General features: G+C 53.8%; 6 protein-coding genes across 7 annotated transcripts, besides 5 other annotated features; 4 read left to right on the plus strand and 2 right to left on the minus strand.

Moving 5' to 3' along the window:
• Positions 1–239: 239 nt before the first annotated feature.
• Positions 240–305: a tandem repeat.
• Positions 306–886: 581 nt separating this feature from the next.
• EKO05_0001763 (G2/mitotic-specific cyclin) lies at positions 887–2,488 on the minus strand (the record flags this gene model as incomplete). Its single annotated transcript, XM_059635747.1, has 3 exons — positions 887–981; positions 1,031–2,378; positions 2,477–2,488. 3 exons carry the CDS (start codon positions 2,486–2,488, stop codon positions 887–889), a joined length of 1,455 nt encoding a protein of 484 aa, XP_059491730.1.
• A 962-nt stretch (positions 2,489–3,450) lies between these two features.
• Positions 3,451–3,550: a tandem repeat.
• Positions 3,551–3,563: 13 nt separating this feature from the next.
• EKO05_0001764 (mitochondrial 54S ribosomal protein rml2) lies at positions 3,564–4,735 on the plus strand (the record flags this gene model as incomplete). The annotated part of the gene is made up of 2 exons (XM_038937345.1): positions 3,564–4,515; positions 4,566–4,735. The coding sequence occupies 2 exons, from the start codon at positions 3,564–3,566 to the stop codon at positions 4,733–4,735; spliced, it is 1,122 nt and encodes a 373-aa protein (XP_038802517.1).
• A 1,103-nt stretch (positions 4,736–5,838) lies between these two features.
• Positions 5,839–8,672, plus strand: EKO05_0001765 (uncharacterized protein; the record flags this gene model as incomplete). Its single annotated transcript, XM_038937523.1, has 5 exons — positions 5,839–6,145; positions 6,201–6,504; positions 6,558–7,077; positions 7,126–7,617; positions 7,668–8,672. The coding sequence occupies 5 exons, from the start codon at positions 5,839–5,841 to the stop codon at positions 8,670–8,672; spliced, it is 2,628 nt and encodes an 875-aa protein (XP_038802518.1).
• Positions 8,673–9,698: 1,026 nt separating this feature from the next.
• On the plus strand, positions 9,699–12,978 carry EKO05_0001766 (uncharacterized protein; the record flags this gene model as incomplete). Its single annotated transcript, XM_059635748.1, has 3 exons — positions 9,699–9,774; positions 9,826–12,764; positions 12,880–12,978. 3 exons carry the CDS (start codon positions 9,699–9,701, stop codon positions 12,976–12,978), a joined length of 3,114 nt encoding a protein of 1,037 aa, XP_059491731.1.
• Positions 12,781–12,848: a tandem repeat.
• An 11-nt stretch (positions 12,979–12,989) lies between the features above and the next one.
• Positions 12,990–13,048: a tandem repeat.
• Positions 13,049–13,236: 188 nt separating this feature from the next.
• Positions 13,237–13,279: a tandem repeat.
• Positions 13,280–18,260: 4,981 nt separating this feature from the next.
• On the plus strand, positions 18,261–19,055 carry EKO05_0001767 (uncharacterized protein; the record flags this gene model as incomplete). 2 transcript variants are annotated; one of them, XM_059635749.1, is made up of 2 exons in its annotated part: positions 18,261–18,689; positions 18,745–19,055. In XM_059635749.1, the coding sequence occupies 2 exons, from the start codon at positions 18,261–18,263 to the stop codon at positions 18,805–18,807; spliced, it is 492 nt and encodes a 163-aa protein (XP_059491732.1). The 2 variants fall into 2 exon arrangements, with proteins under 2 accessions (XP_059491732.1, XP_038802521.1); XM_038945056.1 differs by having other exon boundaries at positions 18,261–19,055.
• Positions 19,056–20,538: 1,483 nt separating this feature from the next.
• EKO05_0001768 (uncharacterized protein) lies at positions 20,539–22,859 on the minus strand (the record flags this gene model as incomplete). Its single annotated transcript, XM_038937364.1, has 6 exons — positions 20,539–21,112; positions 21,165–21,616; positions 21,684–21,741; positions 21,795–21,915; positions 21,973–22,721; positions 22,783–22,859. The coding sequence occupies 6 exons, from the start codon at positions 22,857–22,859 to the stop codon at positions 20,539–20,541; spliced, it is 2,031 nt and encodes a 676-aa protein (XP_038802523.1).
• Between the last annotated feature and the right edge of the window lie 1,289 nt (positions 22,860–24,148).

The raw sequence follows: 24,148 nt of genomic DNA on the forward strand, positions 1-24,148 counted from the left end.
GAGACGTAAACGATTCGATAGAGTCTGTGCTAGGTGATGTCATGCGATGGGATGGAGTGAGGTTGATAGTCGTGCATGAATGGGGCTAGCGTTGGTGTTGGTGGTGAGTTTGAGCCGAGGTCAAGGGAATCTGCACGCAATCGATCAGCAATGCAACTGGTGGCTGGGCTGGACCGTGAGCGCGGTGTGATGGGGTCGCGAACACGGACGCGGTCGTGCCTCTTTGTGCATGCGTGCACCGCGATTTCGCGACATGACGCGATGCACGCATGACGTACAGCAGAGGCGCGTGAAGCGTGACGCGACCGTGTCACAGCACAAGCATTGGTGGAGAGCTCGAGTTTCAAGGGGCCTTAGACATCACTCAATCCGCGCACAGGGTTGAACGTTCATTGAACTTTAGAAACCTCAATTGCGCCGTTACGACGCAGAAAGTGCTGATCATACAGCCGCGTGTGATCTCTCGTGTTTCCGGTGCCAATATCCCCACACACGCCGCATGTATCCACAAGGAATAACCTTCGTATGTCACCATCATGGTATACCAGTCGCTAGTGCTATGAGCGAGTATCCAGAGTCGCTATCAGAGAAATGATGATCAGAGTGCTGAAAGTCAAAACGCCTCCGCAATGAAATGACGCCGGAGACTCCGCCGCAACATGAAGCCAAGAACATATAGTAGAGCCAATTGCACGCCTTTTATTAACGCCGTCCGAGAGATGGTAGGCCCTGACAGCCGAGATGCAAACATGAAGAAGTAGTTGGATGCAACAGGGGGCTTGCTGGTCAAACCCATTGACGTCATACCGTCCACGTGAACTCGTCAAGACGATAGTGGCTGTGGACGCTGGGGACAAGACCAGGGTTGCCTGACAGGAGAAACCTCTTAGCACTTGCTACGGGGCTGCGAGGACTCTTCATGCAGGGCGTTACCACATTCGACGACGTATTCCTTGGCCCACTTGCGAAGGACGATGGACGCTATGCAAAATCAGCAATGTGTTGAGTTGTAGTGGAAACATGTACTTACCCTTGAGGAACTTCTTGCTGGCATACTTCTTGAAGAACGCCTCGTGAAGGACTGGGCCGGAGAGGTAGTCAATCATCAGGTACAAGACAGGCTGGATCTCCTCTTCACTGTAGCCGGAGTAGTGCGCGAGGGTGGCGTCCCATGGACCGCGTTCGAGTACGAGGCGGGCAAGGAACATGGCAGCGGCGGCGACCTGACTGGGGGGGTGTGCGAGGAAGCGGTGGTCTAGGCAACCAATCTCGAGCAAGTACTTGCCGAGTGTGCGGGTCTGGATGTCGTAGTTGTCGGCTTTTGATATTCTGCGGAGGAAGTTCATGGGATTGGGGTAGCTCAGATCGTAGTTCAAGGCGGTGAGCACAAAGCGCTCTGCACTGAGGATTTCCTCCTCTGTGAAACCATCGTCGGCAACGTGACGGAAGTTCTGGACGTGGGGCGAAAGTACCTCCTCGTACTTGGAGGCAATGAACATGGCGGTGACACCGACCAGCTGCAGACGGTCCAGCTGGACAATCTTGGAAGATAGGAAGCGGTCGATAATGTTGACGGCGAGGAAGAGAGTCTCGGGCAGGAGACGGAAACGAGTGTGAACTTCGAGCAGCCAGTCGACCAAGATACCACGCATCTTCCACTCAAGCTCATTCTGGCTTTCCATGTAATCGGGGTTGGCCATGGTGGCAATCTCAAGCTCCTTCAGGTACTCGAAGATCTCGACGACATACTCGGAGACCATCAATGGGTCGTCGACGTCCTCCTTGTCCAGATCGACGTAGTCATCAAAGACCTCGACGGGCTCTTCACGCTTGGAGATGGGCTCTTGCTCGACAGCCTCGACCTTGGCAACCTCCTTCTTCACTTTGGCAGGCTTCTCTTCCTCTTTTGGTACAACATTCTCCTCCTCTTCCTCTGTGTCCTGCTCCTGTGGCGGTGCCTTGAGCTTCTTTCCGCCGGTCTTGTTGGCGTCGGCAGGGGCGAGGCGCTTGTTGGCGGGCTTGGATGAGAGAGCAGGACGCGTCTTCTCGGCCTGGGATGCTTTCTGCACTCCGGTAGGACGCGCTGCCTTGGCGACGGCGCCCTTGGTAGCAGCGGGCTTCTTGCCATCCTTGGCGCCGGCACCGAGGCCCTCGACCTTGATGGTGTTGCTGACGTCGCCCAGAGCGGCACGCGTTGTTCGTGTCCGTGTGGCGCCGTTCAATGTGGCTGTGGACTTCTTGGCGGCTAGGGTCTTCTTGGGCACGTCGCCGGCGTGCTCAGTCGCGCCCAGGCCAGCGGCCTTTGCACGCGTCATACGCGTAGGGCCGGCGTTCTCATCGTTCTCATTCGTGACAGCACGCTGCCGTGTTGATCGGACCTGACAGGACGTGTTAGTAGGCCTCGACGCGGGCGTGGTAAGCCCCCACTATGACGTTCTGGGACAGGACGACAAGGTGAAGCAAGACGGTAACGTACTGCGGGAGGCATTGCGAGCAATACTAGTTATGCTGGTCAAGGCTAGAGTGGTGTTGCAGAAGACTGGGTGTGTCGTAGGGCGATGTATCGAGTAGAGGTCGTGTTGTGATGCACTGTTTGGGGCGCATTAGCTTCATGTCCTGGCAATAGCATGTGGTAGACGCGTCGACGGTGAAGGCGGGCGAGACTGCAAGAGCAGCAAACACGTGGGAGGGCGTGCAGAAGCGGCTGCTGGACACGCTCCTCGGTGGTGTTTGCGAGTCCTGGCCGACCCAACACGGTCTACGGCGGGCGGCAGCGATGATGTGACGTGTGGGATGAGAGCGCGACGAACCCTTGGATGGCAGCGGCTGCAGTGGTAGACGGACGCGAGAGAAGCCCAGCTCCAACGTGCACAGCTGTGTGGAGTGGAGTTGGCGGGGGAGAGGTGGTGAGGGCGAGGGTCGGGGCTGCACCAAGGTGTGTGTTGATGGAAGACGAGGTGGCAGCTGGTTTGTTTTGGTGTGCGGTAAGTCACGTGTCCGAAGTGCGCCAACGACGCGCGGGAAACGTGAACTCTTGAGGCTGGCGTGTGCCCAGTGCGGGCCCACCCAGCTCCAAAGCGCGTAGGGGACGACGCTTACCTGCAGAGAGGTCCAAAACCAGAACCGACGCGTAATAGATGCCGTGGAGCCGAGGTGAGCGAGGCTGGAGAGAGGCGAGGGGGCAGCGCGAGAGAAGTTGCAGCGCAAAAAGTAAATGGCAGCGCGATTGCAGATGCACGCGCAGCTGGTCGGGGGCAGTTTCGAGAGGGAGAGCCCAGTGAAGCGCGACTGGCGGTTGCCTTGTCCCAGCAACCACGCTAGCACGCATCCGGCGCCGTCTGATTTTCCTGCGACGGACGAGACGACACGCCGTACGCCATCAAGACCGCGCATTGCATCGCCGCGCTCCCATCGCCACGCTCCCATCGCCACGACGCCCCCCGGGCCCAACCTGCCCGCCTGCCCGCCTGCCCGCCTGCCCGCCTGCCCGCCTGCCCGCCTGCCCGCCTGACCGCCTGACCGCCTGACCCCCTGACCGCCGGACCGCCTGGCCATCTGCTACCATGCTGCAGCCCCGGATATGTCGGTTCCAGCCCTCGCGCCTGGGGAGGTCGCTCTTGACGGCCCGCAGCTACTCGCAGGGCTTCGAGCAGCTCATCAAGCCGGCGTCCTTTGCGCCCACGGCCTCTGCTGACGGCGGCGTGCTCACCGCCGAGGGCCCACGCAAGGAGAAATTCACCCCCCTGCGCACGTACAAGCCACGCACACCCGGTCTACGTCACCTGAAGCGTGCAGTGAACGACCACCTGTGGAAGGGGCGGCCGTTTCTGAAGCTCACCATCGCGCGCAAAGGACAGCATCTGGGAGGAAGGAACAACACCGGACGTGTCACCGTGCGCCACCGGGGCGGAGGACACAAGCGCCGCATACGCATCGTCGACTACAAGCGCTACCTGCCCGGCAAGCACATTGTGGACCGCATCGAATACGACCCCAACCGAAGCGCACATCTGGCCCTCGTCACACGAGTCGAGACGGGAGAGAAGTCGTACATTGTCGCCGCCGATGGCATGCGCGCAGGCGACGAGGTGGAGAGCTACAGGACCGGTATCCCCAAGGACCTGATTGCCAGCATGGGTGGCGCCATCGATCCTGGTATGCTTGCCGCAAAGACGGCAGCGCGAGGAAACTGCCTGCCCATCCACATGGTGCCGCTGGGTTCGCAGGTGTTTAACGTTGGCTCCAAGACACAGGGCGGAGGTGTCTTCTGTCGCAGCGCAGGCACGTACGCCATCATCGTGAACAAGGAGGAAGTGGAGAAGACCAAGGGAATCGAGACCAAGAGCGTCATTATTCGCCTGCAGAGTGGTGAGATCCGCAAGGTCTCCCCAGACGCATGCTGCACAATTGGCGTGGCCAGCAACATCCAAAGACACTTTGAGCAGCTCGGTAAAGCTGGCCGTGCTCGATGGCTGGGAAAGCGACCAGAGGTCCGTGGTCTCGCCATGAACGCAGGTCAGTACCCGAGTCTATTGTGGGGCACGTCCGCCGCTAATGCCAAGCAGCTGATCACCCTCACGGTGGTGGTCGAGGTAAATCCAAGGGTAACGTCCACCCCGTCAGTCCATGGGGAACACCAGCCAAGGGAGGTTACAAGACACGATACAAGAGGAACAAGCACACATTCCTGGTCCAGGACCGACCACGAAACCAGGGCAAGCGCAGGCCGAGATAAGCCAGCTGCGTGTGTTGTGTATCAAAACCTGTCTGAACGAGCGTGTACCATATACTGCATAGCCGCACTACAAGCTGTCTCCGAACATACCAACTTGATCATCAGCGGCTTGTTTCTTGCTCTCCGTGAATGTGTTTCGGGGATGACTGAGATGGTGTCTCGCATGCTCACCTGGAAGTTGCAGCAAGAGCGTAGTACCGATCCAAACCAGCCACACGCTGCATGCCTGCAATCAAACAGAGTGGTTATCAACTTCAGTCTGCACAACTTCCAATTCCGCGCCTGTGAGCGGGGTGGTTGCTAGACTGTGGAGTGATTGGTTCAATATATATATGTGTATTCCTTAGGAATGTGGCTACCACGGATGGTAGCTGCTGTAAGCCCGTAAGCACGAGCGAAGGCACGTGACATGGATGCTCAGTATCACTCTCGAAAGGCGCAAGACCCCCCCCTGCCACTCGTCGCATGGCTAGCTGGTTCCGGAGATACGCTAGAGGCTCCGCGCTTCAACCATCGTATCATTGGTGGTCGTTGAACAAGTTCAAAACACAAGATGCGGTTGTACAGCTTCAGCAGAACTTGTATGGACATCTACGGGAAGCAGGTGCTTGACATTGCTCGAATGCAGCCTGGGCGCCGAGAGTTGGGGTCGCAACCGGCGTCCGCGATTATTTGTCCAGGATGGCTTCGATGACACGCGCCGAACTGGACGCCTGGCGAATGTGGTTGCAGGTGAACCACGACGCCAACGGGCGCAGTTCCAGCAAAGCTGACCGTTGACTGTCCACTGACACGTACATTGTTGATTGCGTTCTTCCAGGCCCTTCGTCTCCAGCTTGCAACGCCTGTGCCGATCGTACGCAAGAGTGATGCCTGATTGCCCTGCGGTGAAATGAGCCTCCCAGCGCCGAACCACATAGAACTCCCCGGTCGACGCCAGCTTATCTCGTAGACGTGTCTTGCGTTTTGGTCCTGGCCTCTGCCTGGATTCACAGTCTCAAGAACGAGTCAAGATTTCTTGGTCTCGTGCTGCTTACGCGGGGCACCGGCGCATACGGAGCACCTCGACGCCTAGGCAGCAACCGAAGAAGAAGAGCGCAAAGATGCCCTCGCCAGGCTCCGAGTCGGCAGAAGAGACGTATTTCAACGATCTGACCCAGCAAGCTCCCGAGGGGACCGGTGACAGGCAATCGCCCACGCGCAACAACAGCCAGGACGCGCAGAACGACCATACAGCCAAGCAGAAGCGCATCGCCTGCGTTCTGTGTCGCAGGAGAAAGCTCAAATGCGACGGCACTCGACCAAGCTGCAGCACATGCAAACGCCTGTCGCATGACTGCGCGTACGACGAAGTGCGCAAGAAGAGCGGACCGAAGCGAGGCTACGTGAAGCTGCTGGAGCAGAGGCTACGTAAGCCGGTGCGCTTTCTTGTTTTCATGTCGGCTTACTGACGCCCACACCACAGAACAAGTGGAGACGCTTCTCAAGAGCCAGGACACGACCGAACCGAACAAAGACGCATCCCGTCAGGACACCGCCACCGCCTACGTCGTAAACACCATACAGCAAGCGGCGCCCACCACGAGAACGCAGTCCTCGAACCCCTTCGACAAGTCACTAGAGAGTCTCCTAGATGCAAGGACGGCCTCGGTACCCGCACTTCAGAATGACACAGCGAACACAAATGTCCAGGAGCCAGACTATCCTTGGGAGATGATTGGCTTGGGCTTGGAGGAGCCAATGCCGCCCCAGGATGTCATGGAAGAACTGTAAGTGCCGGCTGAAGAGCTACTGCCAGGTGCGAGTTTGACCGTTGCTGCAGCTATGACATCTACTTCACCAAGATACACCCCTCTCTGCCGCTCATCCACCGGCCCCGCTTCATGGCCGCGCTGAACCTCGCGCCTCATATGCGACCGCCGGTATGTCTGCGATACAGCATGTGGACCATGGCAGCCTCGGTCTCGGACAAATACGATGCATTCCAGGAACACTTCTACCACCGGGCCAGGAAGTATGCACAGCTTGATGAGTTGAGGGGTCATGGAGAGTCCACCATCACGCTGGCGCATTGCCAGGCATGGGCGCTGACGTGCTCCTACGAGTTCAAGAGCATGTACTTTCCCAGGGCCTGGTTGTCGTCTGGCCGTGCGGTAAGGTTAGCCCAGATGATGCAGCTGCACCGCTTGGACGGAGCTGGACTGGACGTGAAGCAATGTCTACCGCCGCCGAAAGACTGGACTGAAAGGGAGGAGCGAAGACGAACTTTCTGGATATGCTTCACCATCGACCGTTACGCTAGCATAGGCACAGGCTGGCCGATGATCATTGATGAACGAGACGTAAGTGTCGCTGTTTGAAGAACCGCACACCCTCTAACACTCGACCAGATCTTGACGAACCTGCCGGCAAGCGATGAAGCATTTGAAAGGAGCAAAGCAATGACGACAGGCTCCCTCGAACAAGCTTTGAAGCCCATGGGTGCGAGCAATCTCGAGTCACTCGGAGCCATTGCCCTAACAGCGGCAATGTTTGGTCGCAATCTACTGCATCTGCACCGGCCGACATCCGAAGATAACGAAAGCGACATCAATGGCGGGTTCTGGACTCGGCATCGTGAAATCGAACAGATCCTCCTTCAAACGTCGCTTGGCCTGCCTGAGCATTTGCGCGTACCGAACGGACTCAGCAACACCAATGTGGTGTTTGCAAACATGTGCATTCACACTTCCGCCATCTGCCTGCACCAAGCAGCGATCTTCAAGGCCGAGAAGTACCAGATGCCCGCGAGCATTGGCAACGAGAGCAAGGTTCGTTGCGTGACTGCAGCAGCAGAGATAGCGTCCATCATGCGCATGATTGCCCACATGGATCTGTCAGCGGTATGTTTCGATTCTACAATGCACACAATATTCATTTCTAACGTGTCTAGATGAATCCGTTCTTAGCCTTCTGCGTCTACGTAGCAGCGCGAGTATTTGTCCAGTACCTCAAAACTCGACCCAACGACCAGCAAATGAATTCTTCGCTGCAATTTCTTCTGCAAGCAATGCAAGCTCTGCGCCGCAAGAACCCACTCACCGAATCTTTCTTAGTCCAGCTCGACCTTGACCTTGAAGGTGCCGGCATCCCGAAACCATATAAGCCCGTGGAGAAGAAGAACTCGGTTATACCCGTCAACACGGACCCAGTGGGTTGCAGTTCGATCTTCGAGGTTCGAGATACTCAGAGCTCAAATGCAGCCATCAATCAATATGCGAACAGCAGATCGACTTGTTCGAACGCAGCACCACAATTCTCGTCGAACAACGGATTCAGCTCCTCGACCGCCAGCAACATCGAAATCGCGCCCCAACCAGCCCCGTTCGTCCCTGTGCGAAACTTCCAGCAGGATGTCGTACAGGACTTTTCACCACACCGAGGCCTGGCCCCTGGCACCAGCACATTCATGTTCAACCATGGCGCAAACGACATGGATACGGCTGGCGATCAGCCCAGCCCGTCCACCATCAACTCACAATCTCGTGGCGGTTCCACATCTCAATCTTCCTACTCACCCGGCCAACCAAGCGAGCACCATCTCCCCTACCGCGCGTCACCGCGTTTTACATCGTCACAGATGTCAACGTCCGGTTTGCCACAGAGCTCGAGCTCTGCGCCTCTCGCGCCGTTATCCTCCTACAGCAACGACATGCCGATGAACACGGTCGGCGAAGAAGCCATCAACAACGGGCAGTACGAGAACAGCTACGATTGGGAGTTCTCCACTATGAACGGGGAGATGAGTATGGGGCAAGACATGGGAGCGGGGCTGACGCCAGGGACGTGGAACTCGATGCTGGAGAGCGTCATGGAGCATGTGCCAATGGGGTGGGACGTCTTGGCCACGCCGCACGGATCGAACGTCGATGCCCCTGGAGCTGGCACCCAGTCTTGAAGTTTTCGATCGAGTTTCTGCCGCGCACACACTTGGATACCCACTCCTTCTGCAGATGTTGTTTGCACTGGCGTTCGGAGACTGGCCGTAGTCACTGGTAGACTCGCCACTTTTGTATAATGAGCATACCTGGTGTGGTGTATCGAAGCCATTCCCTACGCAACGTTTGCCCACGCCACTGATTTGTGATGTTGTGTACGAAGCATTTTAATGCTTTACTAGGTAAGTCTGCGATGTTGTGTACAAAGCATCTTAACACCTTACTAGGCAAGTCTGCGATGTTGTGTACAAAGCATCTCAATGCCTTACTAGGTATGTCTGTAATGTTGTATATAAAGCATCTTAATACCTTACTAAGCAAGTCTGTAATGTTATATATAAAGCATCTTATTACCTTACTAGCCAAGTCTGTAATATCATGTACAAAGTATTGCAATACCTTACTAGGTAAATCTGCAAATCTTAATGCCTAGCTAGGCAAGTCCGCAATGTTGTGTACGAAGCATCTTAATGCCTCGCTGGCCAAGCTCGCGATGTTGGACAGCCTTGGCTCGGACAGCCTCGCTCACGCACGGCCGGCAAACCAAACACGGCCATGGTAATTACCGACCTTACGACCCAACCCTGCCAGCATCATCCCACCCGACTCGCACGCGAACGGAGAGCTATCGATATCGTCCTCGGGATATCCTGCTCCGATTGCAGATCATCTGGGGATCACTTTCATTCCAAGCAAGGATGCAGCTTTGTTCGCGCGTGGAGGGCGGTCTGGACGCTCACGTCACAGGGCTGGTTGCGCCGGGCAACGGCAGCTCCGCTTCGTTGGAGCAACGCAAAAGCACGCCGAAGAGAGACAGGCTGCTGTGTGCTCAACTACCAGTCTGTGTGCTACCTCAGTTGCATTCCATCCTTTTTTTTGGGGGGAGTTGCTGCCTTGCTGTTCTCATTTCTTTTCTCACTTGAATCGTGGTTGCGGACCGTAAACACGCTGTAAACACTGAGCAGGAGGACCGCCCAGCCATTCCAATGCAGCGGCCACAGATGGAAAGGGAAGGCGCAGGATCGCCTGGCCCTGGTGCGCTCCATGCGTCGCAGCAGATGAGTGCGTGATGTCGACTCGGTAATGCGCCTTCTGTCACTGACGTCGCTCTAGAGAGCTGTCTGCAGGACCTTCGCACCAACCGCCCAGCCCGACTGACTGGCTCCCGTCCACCGCCTGCGCACTTCAAGACTTGGGCGAACAGGGAGAGCTCGCGCGTCTCTGAACTACCGACCATCGCCTCGCTACAGGCTGCCTCGAAGGACATCGAGGCCAAGATTGATACACAATCACAGACAGCGCCAACACCGCAACTGCATCGAAGGGGGGCGTCGACTGTCAGCTTAGAGAAGGTCGCAGAGAGCGCAGGCAAGGCCCTTGTGCAGCCGCCGCGGGTGCAGTCCGGCAACGTTGCAGCCGCGATGGAGGACCTGGATCTGAGCGCGGAGGAGAAGCTGTACGAGGCTGCGCGCGACGAAGCCGCAGAGATTGTCTGGAAACACCGCAACCCAAACGCGCCAGAGAACAACCCCAATGCACCCTACGCGTATCCTGGGCCCGGCCGCAGCAATCTGCAACGGCCGAAGCTGCAGCGCACGCGAAGTCGCAGTGTGGGGCCGAAGGAGGATGAAGAGCAGGACTTGCAGCGCGCAAACTCGAAGCTGAGGAAGAGACACTCGATGGGCAGTGAAACCGGCAGCAGATGTGACAGTCTACCAGACGATGCCCTAACAGGCTCAGACCCATGTACCACAGTAGACGTACCTCCCAGCGCCTCTCCCACCATGAGCTCGTTCGACCTCAAGATCGCCAAAGCATCATCAGACCTGCCCCAACAACGCAAAGGCAGCGGCTCCCGCCGCAAAGCAAGTGGCACTCTCTTCCAGAATCCCAACGACCAGATCTACGAAGAGCCTGAGGAGGAATCGCCCCCTGCTCCCGCACCGACCCCCATGGCAGCCGAGCCTCCGAAGCCTGCTCCTTTACCCCTGGGCATGCGGCGGAACCCCTTCACACGATTTCAATCAATCAAGGGTAATCCAATAGTGAGGAGCAATACGGATCCAATCGCAAGCATGAAGCGTTTCGATCGATACGAAATCCATAGAAATGAGCCGACTCAGTCAAGAAACGCGGCGTATACGCTAAATGCGAACAAATCGAAGCTAGCAGCAATGTCCAAGGCAGATGCAGAGAACGAGTCGGAGGTCAAGATGAAGGACGGAAAAGAGATTCGGAGTGATGAGTTGCGCGCTGCCACAGGCTTCAGTCTCAAGGATCGCAGTCCCAAACTGCCCACGCCGACCATGGTGTCAGACCGGCCTGGCAGGCCGATTGTATCGTTCCAGAAGGATTACGGTGTGATTGAGCTCAAGGAGGAAAAGTCCATCTTGCCAGCAGACCCCACGCCGCAGCCGTTGCGCCCAGCCGCTGCACCGAAACAGCAGGAGAAAGCAGCGACAGAGCCTATTATACCGACGAGGAAGAATGTCTTTGAGAGGCCAGGTAGTCGGTCTGGACCCGGTTCTAGTCCTTTTGACAGGCCGACTAGTCGATCTGGAGCAGCTCCAAGCCCTTTTGAAAGGCCAGCAAGCCGATCTGGAGCAGCTCCAAGCCCTTTTGAAAGGCCAGCAAGCCGATCTGGAACAGCATCGCCAGCGCCTTTGAAAGAGTTCAGTCGGTCAAGCTCGCCTGCTCCTCTGGGCAATAGCCGGCCAGGAACACCAAAGGGGCCATTTGCCAATAAGAGTCCGTTGGGCAGACTCAACACAGCCTCCACTGCTCCTCCTGCCACAAGTGGTGGGATACCTCCGGTCCCGGCGGATCCATACGCGCTCCCGGGCTCCTCTACAGCTCCGACGACACCGGTGACTGCACCACCATCCTCCCGTCCTCAACCACATATTCCAAGCATATCAGTCAACGAGCCCGCTCCTGCCAGTAGAGGGCGATTTAGCAGACCACAGTCGATATCCAGCATCCCTACCATCTCTGTCAGCGAGACACCGCCCGTCCGCCATGGCCGAGCTGACAGCATCCCCTCGATCGGTGTCACGCCGCCTGTCCCCACCATCTCCGTGAGTGCTTCTCCTGCTCCGGCCACTGCACTAGCTCGAGGACGCTTCAACAGAGTGTCGACGACACAAGCTGTTTCCACCATCTCCGTCAACGAACCTCCCTCCATGACCAGGGGACACAGTTTCAATGCGCCAGTCATCAACCTGCCTTCAGAGGTTCCCACCATCTCTTTCAACGCCACACCAGCACCAGCCATCAACGCGCCTTCGATTTCCGTCACCCCCTCAGTGCCAAAGATCGACGTCAGCGACTCACCTTCAACACGCCCCCTCCCCGACCCCCGGAACTACACCAAGAGATCTTTTGGAGCACCGCCCATCGGCGCATCCCAGCCCAGCCGTCCCCTCCCCAACAACGCCCGCACCCACTGGACTCCAACCACGGTCAGGACCGGCGCTCAGTGCACACACTGCGCCCTGCCCATCGCCGGCCGCATTGTCTCAGCAGCCGGGTGTCGATTCCACCCAGAGTGCTTCGCCTGCTACCAGTGCGGCGAAAAGCTTGAATGCGTAGCCTTCTACCCGGAACCCTCCGCTAAACACGCCGCCCGCGTCGACCGCATCCGCGCGCGCGCCTCCGGACGCGACATCGAATTCGTCCCCGGCTGGGAAACCGCCGAAAAGATGCAGCAGCTCGAAGACCAAGACGGCACCGACGAATCCCCCCGCTTCTACTGCCACCTCGACTTCCACGAGTGCTTTTCGCCCCGCTGCAAATCCTGCAAAACTCCCATCGAGGGCGAGGTCGTCGTCGCGTGCGGCGCTGAGTGGCACGCGGGCCACTTCTTCTGCGCGCAGTGCGGCGACCCCTTTGATTCCTCGACCCCGTTTGTCGAGAAGGACGGGTATGCGTGGTGTGTGAACTGCCACACGAATCGGTACAGCGCAAAGTGTAGGAAGTGTCGGAAGCCCGTTACCGATACGGTGGTTAAGGCGCTCGGGAGCGAGTGGCATATTGCCTGCTTTTGCTGTGTTGTAAGTCTTTACCCCGTTCTTTTTCCTTTTTCCTTTTTCCTTTGCCCTTTTCTTTTCCTTTCCTCTTCCTCTTCCTTTTCCTTTCAGTAAGGATATCTTGCTAACATTCGAGTAGGAATGCAGTGGCCCCTTTGACGACGGGCGGTATTTTTTGCGCGGCGAGAGTCAGGATCCCGTCTGCGTGCGGTGCGAGGAGAGGCGGTTGAAGGCGTGAGCGAGTCTGTGGGATTTGGGTTAGTTTGGATTATATCGTTTTAGATTGGATCGGATTGTATTGCATTAGACTAGGAGCCTCTGCATTACACAAGATAAGCTTAGTTAAGCTAAATGCAATAAGATAATCTATAACAAGGTAAGATTAGCCCCTTTAACAATAGGCAGTATTCTCTACGTAGTAAGAGTTAGGATCCTATCTATAAGCAGTGTAAGGAGAGGCAGTAAAAGGCGTACATAAGTCTGTAGGGTTTATGTTTTAGTTTAGGTAAGGTTAGGTTAGGTTAGATTGTATTAGATTATAACAGACTAGGGAGTTTTATATTAAAGTAGATAACTATTAAGTTGTATAAGATAAGCTTAGTTAAGCTGAACGCGATGAGATGATCTACAGTGAGGCGAGACGGTTGACTTGGGTTGGCATATCTCGAAATAACAAACTAGACCATTATGCACAAGTACGAGTACAACCCCCAAGTCATTCCTGTACAGCGGTTCAGTAGCTCATAGATGCACATCAGGCAGGCAGTGAGTTGGAGTCAGGTGTGTGGCGTTGCGTACTTGGCGTTGAGGCGTGAGGGGTGGGTTGTAGTATTGTAGTAGTGTAGCGGAGCGTGGGGTATTTCCTTGTGCGACCGAATCATACAGAGATAAGTTCATATGAAAGGGCCTAAGCCTTTTTGTGCAATGCGCGGCTAGAATTGTGTACTAATGGAAGAAATGCTGATGACTACAAAGGGAGACATGGGTCTAAGGAAAGAAGAAGCCACGCTGGACGTTGTTGATCCACGGAGCAAAGTACGTTCTTTGGTGTTTTGGTATATTGTAGTAGTCTGTCCGATGCGGAATGTGTCGTCGAGTTCGAGCCGCGGCTCAGACGAGAGTGATATCCTGGTACTCTGTCCCAAACAATCCTTCGCCCACGAGCTCCACGAGCTCCACCCATCCTATTCTGCGATAGATTTTTCTCTCCTGGTCAACCGGCGTTATCATCATTGCGCCGATTATCATGTCAACATTGTCCTGTGACCGATATTTCCATCCAAGCCACGCAATGCACTTAATGGTTCCACCCTCTGCGGGAAGCGCATCTGCAGACGCGTCGAAGATTGCGAGTTCGTTCGCAGTCTTGCCGGGCATATGCACTGTCTTAGGTTTGACTGGCTGAAACACACATGAGTGAGGAAAGCATCGTTTCCTCCCGAGACTGACCACTCCATCTTCAATGTCCATCTTCCGCAAGTGTAAATATCCCATTCGAGCGCGGATTCGAACCTCGTGCGCGTGGATCGAGGCGTTCAAGGCTAGCTCTCGATTCTCTCTGGCCCTCAAGCATCCAAATCTCAGTTCCTGATTGACGGATCCCCATGACCATGAAGGTATACCTGGCAGTCGAGCTACTCGCGAATCGGAGGGATCATCTCCATTGGACACGGAAAGATCTACCATCCAAGCGAGCTCAAATATCAGATTGTGCTTCCAAACGCCCAACTCATAATGTCTTCCTGTGAGTCTGGACAGCTCACTCATCAAGCCTTCGACGGCTGGAAGTCTGTCCGTTTCCACCGTAAACTTTTTTCGAGAAAATGCTCGGAGAACGTGAAGCCAGGCGATCCTTGAAGACTCATCTATCCTGTAGTCTCTGATCCTATCTGCTACCTCGTGGATTGTCCCAAGCACCCTGTTGTTGAGGGGGGTCCCTTCGCACTCGGAAAGACACATCTCCCCGCACTGCCAGAACAGACCATCGTCCGTCCAGAATAACGTACGCGATGCGAGATACCGCTCCTGCAGTACCCAGCCGCGACTACTAAGCTCAGACTGCTCCACTGATACGTCCCAGGATGGCAGAGTGGGACGTAGTGTCAGGGTCTCAGAATTGTGCGGGCCGTCTTTGTCAACGAGATGATAGTCTTGCACAGGCCAGCGGGACGCTTCTGTTCGGTAGAAAAGCCCGGCATTGCTGTTACGTGCACTACTCGCTGCAATCGTGAACAATGAGTGTTTGTAAATTTTGCCCATATCAGACAGCTCGCGTTGCCAGTCTTCGTTTTTCCCCTCTTTGACTTGAATAATGCAAAGTGCATCAATCCAGAGGTATCTCACGTCAAGGGAACGTGTAATTTCAACAGCGTCCTGTAATGTCTGAGGCATAGTGCTTATGGGGATCTCGGACAACATTTCCCCAATGTTATCTTTCGTGGTGCTTAGTGTGTTCTTAACTCGGCCCCAGCAGTAGCTCAAAGTCACGTAGTCGCTGCTGACCTCGGAATCATGAAGAAGGGATTTCGAGATGATCAGGCGTACTGACTTCTGCCCTGCCTGACCAACGTCCAAAAGTCGTGTAGGTAGGAAGCTTGCATCTTTCTCGAGTCGAGGGCCACATTCCGTGTGTTCAGTACAGCAAGTCTTCAACCATCTTCAAGCTAATTCCACTGAATGTTTGAGGGTGACATCGTGTTCTCGATACTGGTAGGTCAGTGGTTGGTCTCCTATGTTCCCTTTCCTGGGTTCAACATATGCACTCAACTGCCCAAGAGAGAGCTTCCAGGAGCCGACATGCGAGAGCTCTACAACGACGGCGTTTTCTCTTTTCTGTGAGTCTTCATCACATGGTACATCATCCCTTACGTTTTGATAGCAAAATTCCCGACGAATGAACTTGCACAGGTCGCAACAGGTTTCTGCACATTCAGAAAGCTCTGTGAAGTTCGCGTGGATTGTAATGCGTTCTTCTTCTTCAACTGCTTCAAGAAGCCTCGGACGGAACACCCGAGCCCTGAGCTCCTGACATCCCTTGCAAAGGCTCATGTCCAGATTTGAGGAACCGCTTCGGCCGTTCGAAATTTGTGGGCTGGAGATACTTCCAGCTTAGATTATAGTTGGTGACCTGTGATAAAAGACAACTGATCAAGCTTAGCAGTTTATTGTTACTAAAATTACCGAGGAAAGGAAGCTTGCAGCATCAATACCTAGACCAGGGGTTGTAGATGCAGGAGGACCGACTGATCGATTCCAGCAGTCGTACGAGCAATTTTTGTGATCTAAAGCCTGCGAGTTGAGCGCGATAAGGCTGTGAGTACCGGGTATATGGGTATATAAGCTTTAAACCAAAAGGCCATACCTGGCTCCGCCACACACGCATTCCTGTTCCTTGACGCAGACGCGATTGGCCCGATGACCGGCGAGAAGATGACTGCATCTTTGGCCGCCGACGTGGTTGGCCATAAATCCTTCCAAACACTTTGATACGTTGGTTAATACAAGGATGGTGTTTACAATGGTGGTGGAGAGCGGGGGGCAGTGCAACAGTCGCAGCAGAGCTCTGTTGTGTCTGTCGATAACAGCAACCGCGAGCAGACGTAACGTCGGGAGCCAGAACATCGAATTAGATCCTCCAACCAGGGAAACAGAAAAAAATCTCGTCCAAGACTGAAATTCTGAATGTCATGGTCGCTATTGTGACAAGGCAGTTGACAACTATATATCGTCCGCGACAAACTAGAACCTCCCACATCACTCATAGGCCTGGGGTAATTTTCTTATACTTTCGAGTTGAGCATTCTACCTTACCTTGTTCATTTGTATTTTCATGAAGCCCTAGCACCTAAACAGTATCCATAATCCTAATCAAGTACTTCTGTACTTTTTAAACCTCAGAGATAAAACTTCTACCAGCATGTAACAACGTTTACTTTTGACCTAGTATGGTAACATACTTTTCCATTGAGCAGAATTGACAGTGAAGGCGCGGGGACGAAATCTAGAAATCTCCCCTGATTCGTTCGACGCATCAGTGTGTCGATCGCATTACTGCCACGATTGTCTCAGTCGATTTCCAACCTGGAGCACATAATTGATGTTATTTTCAAAAATTGAGAAAAGTTACGGCAACATGATCTTTCCTTGTATCCTTTGCCGCGTTTCTCATTAAACTCAGGACCGCTGCTTTGAGGCTGAGTAAATGGCATATTTTTCCAACCCCTTGGATGAAGAGCATGCTCTCGACGTGTACGGTGTTTGATCCATCGCTAAGGAAGCCCAAATTCTTCGACGCTGAGATCACGTTCAAAGCGCCACGGACAACTACATCCATGATGAAGTTGTACTCTTCAGAGACATCCAAAATGGAGTGAATCCTTAGTTCATAGTCAGAAGTGCCTGAAGATTTGGCAACACCGTTAATATCACTGAAGTTATCCCGCATCGAGGAGAATAGCTTGCGCGGCCGCACGGTTGGTGACGCTGACGACGGAGGCGAGGATGCAATCACCTGGAGGATGAAGATCGTTGGCGGCCTTTTGTGGGCGGTTGTCGTTGAGGTTATAGATACTGATGCAGGAACCTTCTGAAAATACTACTTGACTCATAGCGAGGCTCAATCTCAAGCAGGGTATAAGATGGCGCTGTAATGTGTTGACAGTGAGAAGTGCGTGAATGCATCAGGCTAAAGACGAGGCACTGCGTACAGGCTGGCCTCGAGATCGTGGCCTGTCTTCGTTGATACTTCGTTTAGAGCGACCGCGGGTTCAGTTGACTATGTCACACTTCAGGCGTACTGTCCTTATGCCTGTTGCCGACATTTGATGAGTTCTCGAGCTTACTAGTGCTGACAAGTTCATGACTTGTTGGAATCGTGTACAACGAGAACAAAAGGACATACAGGTGTTACGCACAACAACCGTTCCGACTACGCTTTACTCTGCCTTGCTGAATTCTTATCATTGAACGCAAAGCACTGTGACATTGAAGCCGAAAGTACGGTTGCGCACTCTCACACACCCACGCATTGCAAACACTCGTCACACCAACGCGAACCTTTCACAAGCTGCAAAGAGGTTTATGCATGTAATCCAGAATAATCTAAGATCCTCAACCATGTCCGAGGATTACTGAGGGATTACTGAAGGATTGCGTTCGTGAGGGACGTTCACATGTCTAGCGTGTCTAGCGTGAGCGCGGACCAATCGGATGACGTCATGCAGCGCCTAGCTGCTGCCCTGACAACGCACGACGGGCTCGGCAGGGCAACAACATCCGTTCAGCTGCAGGTGAGGTGGTTGAAGTCGACATTTCGAGAGAGAGACCTTGTCGCAGCCTCGAGCAATTGGTACCACGTCAGTCGCATTGCAGTCCAGTTCAGACGGTGCCTTACATCTACCGTTGGTGATTGTTTACCCCACACTTTCACCGAACCTGGGCCTTGGTACCAGCTGAGCATTCCACGAGCGCATCCACATTCCACGCCACGTTGTCCAAACCCACATTCCCACACTCTCAACCATGAGGACCTCCATCGCGTCTCTCCTCCTCGCCCCGCTGGCTCTCGCTATTCCCGACACCCTTGCCGCCTTCGAACCAGCGCTCGAACAGCTCGAACAACTCCCAACATCCAACAACGACACCACGCCCGTCGACAGCATCGCTGAACTGCTCAAGCGCCAGGGCAACAGCTGCGCAAACAATTACTATGCGTGCACCAACCTGAACGCAGCAGGCCTTTGCTGCCCTCGCACCGCCGTCTGCTCCGCCGACCGCAACAACGTCGTCGCCTGCTGCCCGCAAGGCGCAGCTTGCACCGGTACGCTTGGCGTCTCTGCTACCGGCGCGGTCACGGCATCGACCACCGTCCCCTTCGTTACCGCCTCGACAACCTCTGGGCCATTCGTTCAGGCGACGACCGCCAATGCAGGATCAGGCGGGGCATCAACGGTATCCAACGCTTTCTATCCTTTCCCCTACATCGCCACGACTTACACCAACGCAGCTGCCTGCTCCAGCGCTTATACGCGCTGCCAAAGCGATGCTGCGAGCTGTACGAATGCACTGATGGGCGGCGCGCGGGGCGTTACCGTCAGTGCGCCGAACGGAGGTGCGACGATCACTGCAGTGCCGAGCTTGGGGCAGGCGAGCGCGAGCAGTGTTTGTTCGAGTCTGAGTCAGGAGGCGTGCTTTGGGCTGCAGGTTGCAGCTTGTCAGGCATTTGACGGGAGGGGAAATGCCGCGCCTACTAGGGGATGTGGAAGTTTGGCCGTGGGTATGGGTGTTGCGCTGGGAGTGGCCGGGCAGCTGCTGTGAAGAGATGGGATGATTAATGGATGTGGTCTCTTTCTGTGGATACTTGCGACGAGACGAAAATGGGGTATGAGCACGGCTTCGGCCTTGCGAGAGACAGACTGCATGAACGGCGTTATACGGCAGCGATTCGACTCCACGTCTAACACGACGACCTCAATAGACGACATAGTTATGCTTGCGATGAAATATACTTAGCGTCCAAAAGTTCCACTACAAAATACTCCACAAATCACTAGCGCGCCTATCGATAACACTAGCCCACCAAACTTCATCACCACCACCATCCCGTCTCCTTCGCTCTCCAACATCCATGTTCAACTTCTCCCGCGCCCCCCGCGGCGGAGCAGCATGGTTCAACGCCGGTCCTGTCTCCTCGTACCCAAATCTGACCAGCGATGACGGCCGCCTAGCACAGCAGCACCCATGTCAAGACCAGTACGTGTCCGGGTGTAAAGTCTTTCATGTCCCTAAGGAAGATGCGAGTCAGGCGAAGGAAATCAGGATTGATGAGTGGAAAGAAGGGGAGGGCGACGCGAAAGATCAGGTTATGGTTTTTCGGTATCAGGGGGGGTTTGTGGCTGTCAATCATGTATGTTTTTTTGCTCTTCCCTGAGATCTTAAGCGTCGGCCAGTGTAGTGGCTTCGTGTGGTCGTTGTGCTTCTGCTATCTCACAGCCTCACAGCCTCTCGGTCTTCTGTTCATACCCATCGTTGTTGAAATCTTGATTGCGCGTTTCATCGTCTGACGAATCAAGGAATGTCCGCACTCTTCCTACCCATTGAGTAATGGCACACCCTTCGATATCGAGGATTTTGGTGTCAAGTTGAGTGCTGGCATCACGTGTCCGAAGCATGATTGGAGCTTTGACTTGCATACGGGGAGGAGCGATCGCGGGAGCTACAAGTTGGCGGTTTGGGAGACGCAGTTGCGAAAGTGTGATAGTGGAGATGGTGAGGAGGTGTGGGTGCGGAGAAAGCAGCGGATTGGCTGATTGCTCGTACATTGATAGACTGGATGGGGTAAACTCTCAAGCCTGCCAACGCGCCACGTGCTTGATCTTGTTGACTAACAAGCAGTTTTTCGAGTCTAGGAAGCTGAGTCCTGCTTAGATGCGGCGCAACTCACCAGTGTGTTCTTGGACACGAGCTTTCCTCTCCACGAACGTGGTGCTATGGCGTGCCCTAGAGGAGGTCATTAAGTCCAGATGAAGGGTTGTAGATACTCTAAATGCAGCTGATCCCCAAGACGAGAAACATTGCTGCATACTGGCCGTCCCTGGCCTGCTCTTTTTATTTTAGCTTCTAACTTCAAGATTTGCTAATGAGTGCATATTACAGAAGCTCTGCTAGCACCTACGGCTGTCTTATAACTTCTTGCCCCCAGATAATGTAAAGTCTTACGAAAAACCGAACTCCAGTTATGCCACTCCTAGATCAAACGCCTGACAGTTCACAAAACGTAGTGCTCTCAAAACTTGCCTTACTATAGGCTACCCATGTCAAGGAGTGGGCTCCAATCATGCGGCTGCGATGAACCGAGCAGACAGCTGTTTTGCAAACTTGTGCTCATTACCTTGCGTAGCGAGAGAACTCGGTCGGAGCTGGCATTCAACGTGGTGTTCTGAGGTGGAGTTGAGAGCGAATCCTGTCCCAGCTCGCAACCGAGACCGACTTTAGCCTCGAGAGTATTCTCCATCATCAAGTCGGATGGAGATCCAAATGGATGGCTGAGGAGGTTGACTAAACCTGCAGATGCGCTCACCAGGTGCGCATACGTGCTCTCAGAGGTGCTGAAAAGGTGGTCGAATCCGTCTGGTGGAGTTCCGTCCGAAGCAGCAACGTTTGGCTCTGCTATCGCCAGCAGTACATTGTAGTAGCGAATCGTGACCTTCAGGAAGTTTCGCGCAATCTTGTCGACAAGTGCACAGTATTCAAGAACGTCTATGCACGACTTGGCGTAGGAAAGCTCTTTCTGCCAAGTTGGTTGTGAGTAACCATTGAGTACCAATTGTGTCGTGCTGTGTAACAGCGTCAGGCAGGCCATGTATGCTGCGAACCTACGTCGGTTAGTTTCATCATCTCAATCATGTTGAACGGGAAGTAACTCACTCGCAGCACCAACATCTCTGGTAGATGGTCAAATCATCGAGCTGCAACTGGAGAATACGCGCAGCAGTGCGTGCAGCCACTAACCCATCACCGACCGCAATTCTCATTTCAGCGCTTCGTCCCGGAGTCGAATAGCTGCATAGTTGCTTATGAGCAAGGCGAGCTACGAGGATGTTGGCCGACAAGTAGAACAAGTGAACCAAATAAATCGTTCTTATCGTGCTAGAGGGGCGAGATTCTGCTACGACAAGCGAGTCGAGACGCATCCACACCGGCAGTTCCTCGTACCATTGCAGGAGATCTCTGCGAACATAGGCGAAAAATGGCGATGTGATGGTCTCGAAGCTTGCGACGCTCCGAAGCAGGTCGGCTTCTATGTGCACCACTTTGGCCAGTTTTTGTTGAATGATTTCAGCCGGTGTTGCGGGTTCCTGGTCTAATAAGGTAGATGTCTACTCGAAATTAGCCGTGTGTGTGAAGAACAGACCTAGTTAGTCGGTCGAACGTAATATTCCGTACCTTTGCTTGAGCCCCAAATAGATCCTGTGGTACGAAACCCAAGGTGCTAACGAGCCAGCTGCATCTTCGATTAGACACCGGAAGAGAACGGAGCAAGTTGCAAAAACCTACTCGTGTAAAGTGCCGAGAGTTCTCAACACCCGCTTGTAGCTTGGCCAGTCTTTGGTTTCAATACCGCAAGAGTCGAGAAGGAGAGGAAGACCGTTGTTGAATGCCACATTGATACCCATGTCTAACCGTAGTCAGTGGTTGTAAGCTGGAAGGAAAACAAGGTAGACGGTATTCTTACAGGCATAGTTTAATGCAACTGTCGCATGACCAATGGTGTTGAAAACACAGAAAGCGGCACAGGCTCTCATCGCTTCGAGCACATTCCTCTCAATGAGAACATCCAAGTATCGTTTCGCTATCTCGTAGAAAATTGTGACGTATCGATGAGTACCGTCTTCAGAAGATGGTCGAATGCCTAAAGCAGGAATAGGATACTTTGTGTACTGGAGGCCAAGAGCAGCCATGATACACACAGGGGTCAATATGACTCTAGACTCGTCTATAAGAGGGCTCCCGTAAGATGGCTGGGCCCATGTCTCGCCGACTTTCTCAATGAAGGCTCGAGCAACATTCAACTTGGCTTGCGCATCGCTCGCATCGTAGATATGGAAGATGCATCCGGTGCAGAGCAAGAAAGACTCGACGCCTCGAGTCAAGACTGGAATAACATTAGAAGGATGAAATGCAGATTGCTGGAGTGGTTCAAATTCTGGAGAGCTGCGTTCCTTCGACGTGCTTTCGGTTGTGCTTGCAATTGTGCCTGCAATTACGTTCGCGGATGTGTTTGCGGGTGTACTCGCAGGTATGGTTGCGCTGTTGGAGGACTGATCAACGGTGGGTTCTCCTTCTGACTCAGCAGGTTGCTCTTCAGGTGATTTGTTTGTAGGACCAGGATGTACTTGTTGCAACACCCGAGCAGGCTTCAATCCCGATTGTATAAGTTCCAAAGCCTTCGCAGCATTTTCTCTAGATTGTGTCTGCAGATACCTATGATGAGAGCGCGTCAGCACTGGACGCGCTAATACAGATGGCTGATTAGCGGACGGACCAGTATAGCTCCATTGTGTTGCTCAGATCATCCTGTATGCGATCGTTCTTCAACTTCAGCGCCGCTGAACGCGACATTCCCGGTTGAAATTCATAGACGCATTCTATGCAGCGAGTGCGACACTCATCGCATGTCGGACGCCGACCAGAGCACTAACAGCCGTGAGTATATCAGCCAATCAAAAATCTTGTGACTCAGCATGCTCACCCTTCTCCGTTTCTCTCGGCATATTTGGCACGCTACAACTCTCTTACTCTTGTCTGGTATCTGACTGGACAGTTCCCGCCTGCGAGCAGTTGAGGCTGGAAGCAAGCGTCGGTAGTAGGTGGGCATTGCGGAAATTTTTCTTCCTTGTATTTCGGACCGACTGGGCCTCATATTAAGCAGGACAACAGCACAATTTGTCCTTACAAGTGAGGGGAAAGAGTTGTTTCTAAATCTAGATTGCAGTGTCGCCACGTCGTCGCGGTATCATTACCCGAGCCAATTGTTGTCGTCACAGTATTCTTTCTCCCTTTGCTCTTGAGTTTGCCACCACGCCCAGATCCTTTACGGCGCGGAACCCCTCGTGATGCGCGGGTCTGTATGTCTTAATACTGTTAAAGACTCGCATCCAAAACCTATCTATGAATACTACATACCTGTGCTAGAATAGGCCTTTGTCTGCTGTCGGAACGCTAAGGTGTGGATAATTGGTTTTCGTTGGTGGCCTGGGCTGATTTCTTGACCTACACAGTATCATGTGCAACATTTAAGGATTGCTTGGCACTGACCCTTTCACACAAAATGGCGTGAGAGGCAATAATATGCTCTTTTGGTTTAGTACTCATACATTCGTCATCTTTGCTATTAGCAGTAGGTCAGAAGGTTACGGACGAAGCCACGTCTTTGTTCGCAGCTATTGTATACGCTTATCTGCACCCTGGTTATTAAAAGAGTTAACAACTAAATCAACTGATCCGAGCTACGCGGCATGCCTAATCCTGAACTCTCGCTCAAACACTGTTTGGGAAACGAAACAGAAAGCACAGCAATTCAAGTTTACGTTGGATCACGTGGCACACCTGCTCATTGCCAGTTTGGGTCACTCTCCACTTCAGCATGGTCACGTAATATCTCAGCTGTATCACGTTTGAAAGACTTCCGACCCATCTCTCCCTCTTGGGATCGTTATCACTGTTTTTTGACCATCCCCTGCTCCAATACGTCAAGTCGTATCGACAGCATCGGAACAGCATCGGAAAAGCGTCGGAAGCAGCATCCGAACAGCCCTGTCATCCGTGATCCCAGGTAATACAGTATATCATGCCAATGGATGCCAATGCAAACCCAAGGGATACCCGAGCATCCCGTGCTTCAATCTGGG

The sequence above is a fragment of the Ascochyta rabiei genome, chromosome 2, assembly GCF_004011695.2.
Source record: "Ascochyta rabiei chromosome 2, complete sequence".
In the NCBI taxonomy this organism is placed as follows: domain Eukaryota; kingdom Fungi; phylum Ascomycota; class Dothideomycetes; order Pleosporales; family Didymellaceae; genus Ascochyta; species Ascochyta rabiei.